Source organism: Sceloporus undulatus, chromosome 4 (genome assembly GCF_019175285.1).
Source record: "Sceloporus undulatus isolate JIND9_A2432 ecotype Alabama chromosome 4, SceUnd_v1.1, whole genome shotgun sequence".
Classification (NCBI taxonomy): Eukaryota; Metazoa; Chordata; class Lepidosauria; order Squamata; family Phrynosomatidae; genus Sceloporus; species Sceloporus undulatus.
Window position 1 is genome coordinate 37,810,078 of NC_056525.1, and position 10,201 is coordinate 37,820,278.

Sequence of the window (10,201 nt, forward strand, 5' to 3'; positions counted from 1 at the left end):
TCCCAAGCCTAGGACCACCCCCCCAGCACAGCTGGATAAGAGAGAATCCAGCAACAGAGATACACCTTTTAAATCCATGCCCAAAGCCAAGGACCATTAACCCACCCCCATAATTGCAAAGGTAATTGAAAGCCTTTCTTTTTTTCCCACACAAGGAAAAGGCAGGATGTAAACATATCTTAATGGTATTACATAAACAAAATCTATATATCTTTAGATATGAATTAATGCATTTGCACCCAGAAGTCTTAGGTTTAAAAGTAATATTGATACACACCGTTTGGTAGTTTCCAAGCTGGATAGTTTTCCTCAGCAGCAGCTTCTCCATAGCAAGGCACACCTCGATGGCAATTTCTGCAGCTGTGGATATTCCAACCTCAAAACGGGAAGCCACCTTCCTATACATCAGAGGGCTTGAGAGCCACCAAATAGTTAGGGCCACTCTCTTCTCCACCGGAATAGGACTCCAGAATCTAGACTCCCCACGCTCCAGCTCTGGTCTTAAGATGCTAGCCAGATCAAAAAGGGTTTCTTTAGACATGCGGAAGTTAGAAACCCACATGTCGTTATCCCACTCCACCAGTTGGTCTGCTCCCGGGGTTGCTGCCACCAACGTGGGATGCGAGGCCAGGTCGCCATCCATGCCAGACAACTGGATATATCTAGATTGCTGCTGGCAGCCATAACTGCAATCTTACTCAGAGCAGCCCTCCGGCGCGAAATGAGGACAAGCGATTTGGCAATGCGACTCATTCTTCTCCTTCTTCGCTCTTCTTCTTTCTCTACCATGCTCACAAGATCAAAAAATGCTTTCTCCGACGTCATCTTTACAACCCACAAGGAAGTCATCGGACGACTTCCGGGTCAAAACAACCACCGAGTGGCGACGTCATTGGTACACCGCCCACAAGATGTAATACGCATGCGCTATAGCAAACCGTTCTGAGAACGGTTTCAAGAAAAAGGAATCGCAGTGCGGTAAACTGCCGTTCTGATCCCGTTCTGATCCCGTTTTGATTTCTAATGCGGTAATATCCGTTCCAGGAACGTTCTCATCACGTGATGATATGGAACGTTCTCAGAACGCAGTGCGATAATCTTCTTGGTGTCCTGCTGGACTTGACACCAAGGGTCATCTAATACAGTTTTGTTTCTTATGGCATTCAGCCAAATACTTCTGGTTATGCTCCAGGAAGACATGAAGTTGATTTTTCTCCCCTGCTGTCTTTCCCCATGATTGTTGATGGTTGCAGAGGTGACCTGCCTCTATACATGATGATTCCACTTGTTCTCATTGCTAATAATTTGACAGGCCTTCCCTACATGAATTTGTTTAGACCCTTTAAAACGTCATATAGTCATGTGATTATCACCATAACATGTGTTGGTAAATTCCATTAAGCAATGGAGCTAGCATGGTGTAGTGGTTTGAGCACTGAACTATGACTCTGGAGATCAGGGTTCGAATCCTAGCTCAGCCATGTAAACCCACTGGATGACCTTGGGCAAGCCATGCTCTCTAAGCCTCAGGGATGGCAAAGGCAAACTATCTCTGAAAAAACTTGCCAAGAAAACCCCATGATAGGCTTGCCTTAGGGTCGCCATGAGTCGAAAATGATCTGAAGGTATGCAAAAACAACAACAAAGGCACACTTTGTGAGTTGCTTCTGCTTATATTAATTATTTTCTGAGTTCTTGATGGGGAAAATGAACAATGCCACATCCAGAACTAGTTTCCATTTTTACTGGATTTGCTAGAGCTGAAAAAGTAAAGTCGAAGGCTTTAATGGACGGCATCCATATTTTTTTGTGGGTTTTTCGGGCTATGTGGCCATGTTCCAGAAAAGTTTCTTCCTGACGTTTCGCTAGCATCTGTGGCTGGCATCTTTAGAGAATGCCAGCCACAGATGCTGGTGAAACGTCAGGAAGAAACTTTTCTGGAACATGGCCACATAGCCCAAAAAACTATGAAAAAGTAAGATCCTAGAAAAGTGCAGAAGGAATGTATTTTCAACAGTGTCTGGATAAGGTCTGGTGGTTTGGATAAAGCCTGGTGGACTGCCTTCACTGGAAAATTAACAACAATTGTTTTGCAAGAGGAGAACTAGCAAAAGATAACTAGGCAGAAATATTGTGCATATGGGATTTTGACACAATATATTATAAAATCAATACAGTGGGTCCTTGGTATCCATTGTAGTTTGGTTCTAGGATCCCTGTGGATATCAAAATCTGAGATTGCTCAAGTCCCATTATATATAATGGCATAGTAAAATGGTGTCCTTTACATAAAATGGCAAAATCAAGTTACCATTTTTGAATTTATTTTTAAAAAAATATTTTCAAAACATGGATGGGCAAATCTGTGGATGCAGAATTCAGGGATACAGAGGGCTGACTGTACTGAATAATAAGGATTGTCATGAAGTGGTATGTTTAAATGTAAACCTTTGAAAACACTGCAAAATAATTTCATAGAAATAAAAGCAAATAAACCTTTTTTAAAAAGTTCTGTGAGTTCTTTTTGCCAGGACTTAAACTCACTGCTGATTAAGTTTGTACAGTGATCTTCAGTAATAGTATTATGGGAAGAAGAGCAAGTTCTCTTTCTCTACATTGTTCAAGGCTCCTTAGTATGCTTAAACAAGGACTCCCCACCTACACTAGTCTGTTCAGCTCAGTCTCTACTAGCTTATCCTGCAGTGCAGAATGATTAGCTGTATTTCTCTTACAACAAATGCATATTTGGACCTTGGCCCCTCAGAGGGTTCCCTGGTATGCCTGACTACAGCTGGGCTGGTTCCTACCAATTCTTGTCTATAGCTGCCACTGGCCCCTCAATTTCCTATGTTAAGGAAATGCAAATCACCTTTTTAGAATCAAATGAGGTCAGAGACAAGCATTATAAATACCACATTTTGGACAAAAGATCTTTGGAGATGGGTTGAACATGGCTTCTCTTTAAGAACATCAGTTTGGCCAAGTACTGCTGATTATGATAATCTTATTGTTATTATGACTTTTTGACTTGCATGATGCTAAACAGAAATGGCCCAGCTTCTGTAGCCCTTAACTCTGCACGCCTTTTTTCCCTGATCCCACCCTGAGATCTCTCTTTCTCAGTAACACTTCACAAAGGGTTTCCTAATGAAGGAGTTCGACTGACAAGAATAGCTCGCCAAGCTCCACATGGCAATTACAGCCTCAGTGTCAAGCTCAATAATTTAAAAGCATGTGGCAGGAGATGACACTTTGCATACAGGGAAATGAGTTTAAAATAGTGGAGGGAGAATAAGAATGAAGTGAATGTGAAAAGCTGGTTCCTACACTTGCCCCAGATTTACTGTGTGTCGTTTCTAGAGCTCAGTGAAGCTATGCTTTTTTGCAGCTGGCGAGGGAGGGGTGCGAACCACCACTCCTAGAATCCTCATTAGCATTGTGACTGGAGGATTCTGGGAGCTGTAGCCCAAACAGGAACTTCTGATCCTTTAGGACTTTCCCCATCTGTTTAAATTCAAAGGGGGGGGGGGGAGAAAAAGGATCAGAGCTTGAAAAGGTTTTATTAGTGTTTGTGTTTCATTATTTTTAGAGCCCTCCTTCTATCCACCATCTTGAAGGAGAGAAAGGCAAGCCAGCTCCAACAGGCCTCCGAGGGAGAGCAGATCTGCTGGACTTTTCCCCTTCCCCACTGCCATTCCCTTCTCCTTTTGTGTTTGTCTTTTTTAGTTTGTAAGCCTGAGGGCAGGGAAATGTCTAACAATTTGTAAGCCACTTTGATAGCCTTGACTGAAGAGTGGGGTATAAATAATAAGTATACGTAAGTAAGAAAAGTGGGATATAAATAAAGTGTTGTTGTTGTTGGACAGTACAGCTCCCAGTGAGAATGTTCACTGGGTTTCTAGGACTTGTAGGACTTCACCACATGAGGCTAAAAAGTGGAATTTTAACAAGATATAAGTGTCTTTGGCTGGTACTTTTTACATGATGTCATGTCCATCCTGTGGCTGCCTTGCATTCCATTTGTTAGTGTAGTGTATCTTTTCATTGATGAGCAAAACTCATGAACAGGATCTCAGTCTCAATGCTATTCCGTTACTGCTGTTATTCCATTCATGCAATAGCTCCCTACTTTTGCAGGTCCACTTCTCAAGCAGTCATGTGGTGTGAGTAGATATGATTCTGCTCCTCTCCCCATTTGCAGTGACTGTGGCTGCCAACATCTTCCCAAAGCTGGCTATTGTTTGCACATTCACACAGCAGCTGGCTTCAGGAGGCCATTGGCAGCCGTGATTGCTCACTCCCGTGCTTCCTCCTGAAAGTGGCATTTGGCAATGTGGAAAACATACCACGTGACCATGGATCACCAAAACATTATTGTGGGGCAGGGGTAGGCAACCTGCGGCCCGTGGGCCGGATGTGGCCCGGCGAGGCCTTGCGACCGGCCCCAGCCCGGTTCTGCCGCCGATTGCCACCGGGGCCTTTGGCGTCTCGCGCAAGGGGCACGGTGGGACAATTGTCTATAGAAGCCTCAGAAACATGCATTTATCTTAACATTTTTTAAAAAATCACCAATTTTTTTCACGTGTCCTCCATTTTTTATTTAAAAAGTGCCCTCCGTTTGAAAATTTTGTCTGACATTTGTCCCGGTTTATTTATTTATTTAATTTTTAATTTTTTTTAATTATTTATTTTTTGGCTTCGGCCCCCCAGTTGTCTGAGGGACAGCAACCCGGCCCCCGGCTCAAAAGGGTTGCCTACCCCTGTTGTGGGGGAAAGTGTGATAAGAAATTATGCCAAACCAGTATGCTTCCATTCTTAAAAGAGCATAATTGTGGCAGAACAGCAGGCTCGTGTGATAAAGTACAGAAACTGACTTCTCTGAGCAACGCATTCTGTTTTAGCGTTTTGGTAGTGGTGTATGACAGCTCCCATGTCCTTACTGAGATTGGGGACACTATGATTTTTTGATAGGTCCACTTTAAAGGACCTATCTATGATTAGGTTCAGCCCTTGGATGGCTCCTTTACGGTTCAGGCTGGAGCATGACATTAATTTGTTGCTGTTGTTGTGTGCCTTCAAGTTGTTTCTGACTTATGGCGACCCTAAAATGAATCTATCATGGGGTTTTTCACAAGAGGTGTGCCATTGCTAACCTCTGAGGCTGAGAGAGTGTGATGTGCTCAAGGACACCCAGTGGGTTTCCATGGCTGAGCTGGGATTTTAACTGTCAGGCTTTCCCAGAATAGAACCCGGCCACGTAAAGATCCCCCTCCCCCCAGAGACATATATAAGTGAAGATTCTGCTTTCATTATTCTATCATTGTATCATTGTTTTTAGATTTTATTGTCTGTAATTTTAATGGATAGAATTGTTTAATCCTTTTTTAAGGTGAGAGATTATATATATTGTTTTGTAAAAGATTGTATGCTGCTTTGATTGTGGTAACAAAAAGCGGGATATAAATAAAAGTTTTATTTTATCATTATTTATTAACCCTGATCTCTTGAGTCCTAGTCAAATACTCAGACCACTACACCACACTGGCATTCACTATATTCATGCTATATTCATGGCTCTCACTGTATTCATGCTGCATTCATGGCATGAATATACCACCTCACTGACATGGGAGTTACTAGCGGCCAGTGTGTTTTTGTGGCTACTATGCTGAAGCTTAGGCTTTCTTTCTAGTTTGTGTATGTAACACCTAGTATAATACATTGGCTGCTGAGGATGACACTATAAGTTCAAGGACCTTTTGTATCATTTCTATCAGGTAATAAATGCAAATAGGAGAGCCAACATGGTGTAGTGGTTCATGCTCAGACTATGACTCTGAAGAGCAGGGTTCAAATCCCTTCTTGGCCATGGAAACCAACTGATTCACCTTGAGCAGGTCACACACAGAAAAAGGCAAAGGCAAACCCACGCTGAGCAAATCATACCAAGAAAACCCTGGGATAGGTTCATCTTAGGGTTACCATAAGATGGAAATGTCTTGAAGGTGCACAATAACAACAACACATGTAAATATTGCCTATTAGCTAGGATTTGCACAAGAAGAGATCCAGACAAACAAGTTTGTCCTGGGTATGAAGTTGCTTAATAGACACATGCAACTTCTCAAGCATGGTTCATAATATATATACATTTACTTTTCTATGTCTGCTTTGCTGTAACCTCTCACTATTTGCACACTCAGGGAAACAGCAGATACATTAATCATAAACAAGGCCTGGTATTCAAAGCTTTTCTGCACAGGAATGGACTGTCATATTGAACATTTCATCTTGTGAGATGTGGTTCTCATGAGATATTTGAGGAGGTATGCTGTAATATACAATTTCAGTGGTGTAAATCCAGACAGGGCAAGGGGCCAGATAATGCAGGACTACTATTTTCCAGATTTTTTTTATAGTTATGCAAGTCCTTTAAAAACTACTAGAACAGCAGCAGCAACAACAGATAATGAAACTGCAGTTTTGCCCCAGATCTATATTTCTGTTGGCATTTCCTTTGTTCCCCTCCCGTTGCCTCTGAATGCATAATTGCATGCTTCCTCCATTTAAGAATTCTGTTTCCAATAATTTTGAACCAAATTTTAATTTTTGATTTTAATAGATACTACTAATTTTATACAACTTCACCTGCACTCTGTTATACAACCAAGCTAATTTGATGCAGTTTGCCAAAAAGTGAGGAGAGGGAACATCAGCAAGGGACACTTGTGAAAGGTTTGTGAAATAGCCAGGCTCTGGGATCATGAGACAGCCACATTAAATCAGCAGATTTAATTAAGAAAATGCCTTGGTGAAGGGCACAACTTACCATTTAAAAAGTTATGATAATGAAAGAAAAAGAGCAAGCCAACTACCAGGAATCATGAGACCCCTGTCCATATTAATTAAATGATATGTCTCTGCATTTTATTTTATAAATGCTCAAATGCTTTTCCACTCACAAGTGAAAATATTTGAGGCTGTGGACCTTATTGCATTACTAATAAACCCGATTTACCTCTTCTGAGTTGCATTCGAATTGGGGATGCAGCCGAGTATTATCACAAGTGTTTTGCCGCTGTTGCTGCCTCCCAACTTAATCTAGGCAAAAATCCAGCTAAAATCTGCCCTCAGCTGGCCAATTTGCAAAGCCAGGAATCTACCAAAAGTGAAAAGCAACTGGTTAAGGGCTGATTTTAGCCAGATTTTTACCTGGATGCAGTCAGGAGGTGGCAACGGCGGCAAAATCCATGCGATAATACCCAGCTGCATCCCAAATTCGAATGTAGCTCAGAAGAGGTAAACTGGGCTTATTAGAAATGCGATAAACTCCTAAATCTCAAAGGAACAGGGATGGGGCAACTCGCTTTCCAGATGTTGCTTGACTGGAGTTACTCTTATCCCTCATCATTAGCTGTGCAGATCAGGGGAATTGCTCTCTTGCAGCTCCCAGGATTTTTCAGCCAGCATAGCCATGGGCCATACTAATAGGAGATTTTGGGCATTGTTTTTCTACAATGTAACTTTCGCAAGCACTGGGCTAGCTAGGCCCAAGGAGAATTTAATTTCAAGTTACCTACCTGGGCTCTGACTTAGAGAATATCATTGGCAAAAGGTTATTGTGTCTCTTTCCCTGACAGACATCAAATCATTAACTGTTTTATGAATGGATCATAACCTTGGCATGAAAAATGAGGAAGCAAAGCATACTTGGCAATCTGTCAAAAACTTTGGTGAGGGCACTTTCTTACCTGAATATCAGTAGTGAACTACAGAAAAAGTACTGGGTTGAGTGTTCCCTAAAATCCACTTCACTCCATATGAGGCAAATTTCATGTATGGAAGAATATTCATTGTGTGTGTGAAGTATGTTTTATTTTCATAAACTTTCTATCAGCAATACAGTACAGATAACTACATGGAAATTCATTGAGGCAAGTGACTGAAGTGACAGAAGATAGAGTGTTTCCCTTACCAGTCCACTTGGCTTCATGCCAAGAACATGTTGGAAGGTCATAATAGAATTTTTAAGTTATAAAAATTCAATACTTCTTTTACTGCCATGATTCCATCCTTCAGAATTTTGGGATTTGTATTTTTGTGAAGCACTTAGAATTCTCTGATGGACAGCTCTATTACATTCCCCTGAACTATGACACTAGTCATCTCTACTAGAGAATCCTAATTATCTCACCAAACTATAAATTCCAGAATTCTGCAGACATGACAGCTAAAGTGGTAAGAAACTGTTATAACTGTCTAGAATGGAAATACTCATAGAGTCCAACACCCTGCACAATGCAGAATCTGCAATGCCAGAGGCAGTTATATATTCTATTGAAATATCCACCACCTTTCAAGGCAGTCTCCTCCACTGCTGAACAGCTCTGTTATTAGGAATCTTACCTTAATATTTAGCCAAAATAGGCTTCTCTGTAGATTCCACTCATTGATTCTATCCCTACCCCTCTGGTTCAGCAAATAACAGGTTTGTTCCATCTTCTTTCAGATATTTGAAAACTACGATAAGTCAACTATATTTTCTCTTTTCTGGGCTAAATCTATTCAGCTCTTTCAACTGTTCTACATAGGATGTCTTCCAGAGCTGTCACCTCTGGGTGCACTCCAGCTTTTCTGAGACTTGTTTCTGTTGCTCCAATCACCAGTCATCATCTTCATGTTGGAGGGTGAGAAAATCCTTGTGGGTTTTAGTCTGTAGTCTCTTAAGCTTAGCTACATCCTGCTAACCCCCATAGACTGATCAGGAGTTAGGATTTTAGTTTTCATGCCCCCCCTCTTTTACTTTGAGAAACAACTTGTATTGAATATATATTGCTCTGTTGGTTACTACTGCAATCTTTTTCTGTCATTTTAAATAAATACTTGTTTTTGCTGCAAAATCAATTTGTCCTACCTAATTCATTATTAAAGCCTTCAGCCTATAAGATAATACAGGGAGTTATTGCCTAGGGGAGCTCCCCTCCCCACAAACCAGTAAAACCAGAGCACTGCTCTAAAGAAGGGCTGCATCCACACTGCATAAATAATCCAGTTTGACACCACTTTAACTGCTATGGCTCAATGCTATGAAATTCAGGGAAATAATGGAGGATTGCTCTGGTGCTATAACAAACTACAAGTCCCAGAACTTCATAGCATTGAGCCATGGCAGTTAAAGTGGTGTCAAACTGGATTATTTATGCAGTGTGGATAGAGCCAAGGAGAGTAACCACACTGAATTCCTTATAGAGAGGAATGAAAAGCCAAACATAGCCAGTCATGCATTCTGGATCTCAAGAAAGCTAATTTCAGTAAGCTCAGGGAAATAATGGATGCGATCTCTTGGTCAGAAATGTTCAAATGTTATTGATGGAGAGATATTAAATGCACAATTGCCAAAAAATTCCAATGAAAGAAAAATGAAAGTTGTCTAAAGAAACCTAGTTGGATGTATCAAGACATTTCAGATGAACTGGGATCTAAAGCTGTGTAAGAAATGATAGAAGAGGGAAATCACTAAAGAGGAATACACAAAAATAGCCAGCACTTGTAGCGGGGAAGTAAGAAAAACTAAAGTTCAGAATCAGCTCAGGGTTGCTAGGGGTTAAAAATAATCATAGAATCATAGAATGATAGAGTTGGAAATGACCGCACAGGCAATCCAGTCAACCCCCTGCCATGCAGATAATCCAAATCAAAGCATTCCTGACAGATGACCATCCAGCCTCTGTTTAAAGACCTCTAAGGAAGGAGACTCCACTACACCCCAAGGGAGTGTGTTCCACTGTTGAACAGCCCTTACTGTCAGGAAGTTCTTCCTAATGTTGAGGTGGAATCTCTTTTCCTGTAGCTTGCATCCATTGTTCATGTTCTCTGGAGCAGCAGAAAACAAGCTTGCTCCCTCCTCTATATGACATCCTTTCAAATATTTAAACAGGGCTATCATATCACCTCTTAACCTTCTCTTCTCCAGGCTAAACATCCCCAGCTCCCTAAGTCATTCCTCATAGGACATGGTTTCCAGACCTTTCACCATTTTAGTTGCCCTCCTTTGGACACGCTCCAGTTTCTCAACATCCTTTTTAAGTTGTGGTACCCAGAACTGGACACAATATTCCAGGTGGGGCCTGGCCAAAGCAGAATACAGTGGCACCAATACTTTTCTTGATAATAAAGGGGTGGTGCTGAGCTATGTGGTGTA

At 41.4% G+C, this 10,201-nt stretch overlaps 1 protein-coding gene across 1 annotated transcript in view; it reads right to left on the bottom strand.

Moving 5' to 3' along the window:
- The window catches only part of LOC121927649 (protein ALP1-like), a 2,099-nt gene extending 1,652 nt beyond the window's left edge, over positions 1–447 (bottom strand). The window contains exon 1 of the mRNA XM_042461455.1: positions 278–447. Coding sequence (XP_042317389.1) covers positions 278–406 — 129 coding nt within the window. The 5' untranslated portion in view covers positions 407–447. The remainder of the gene's footprint in view (positions 1–277) is intronic.
- Positions 448–10,201: the final 9,754 nt, after the last annotated feature.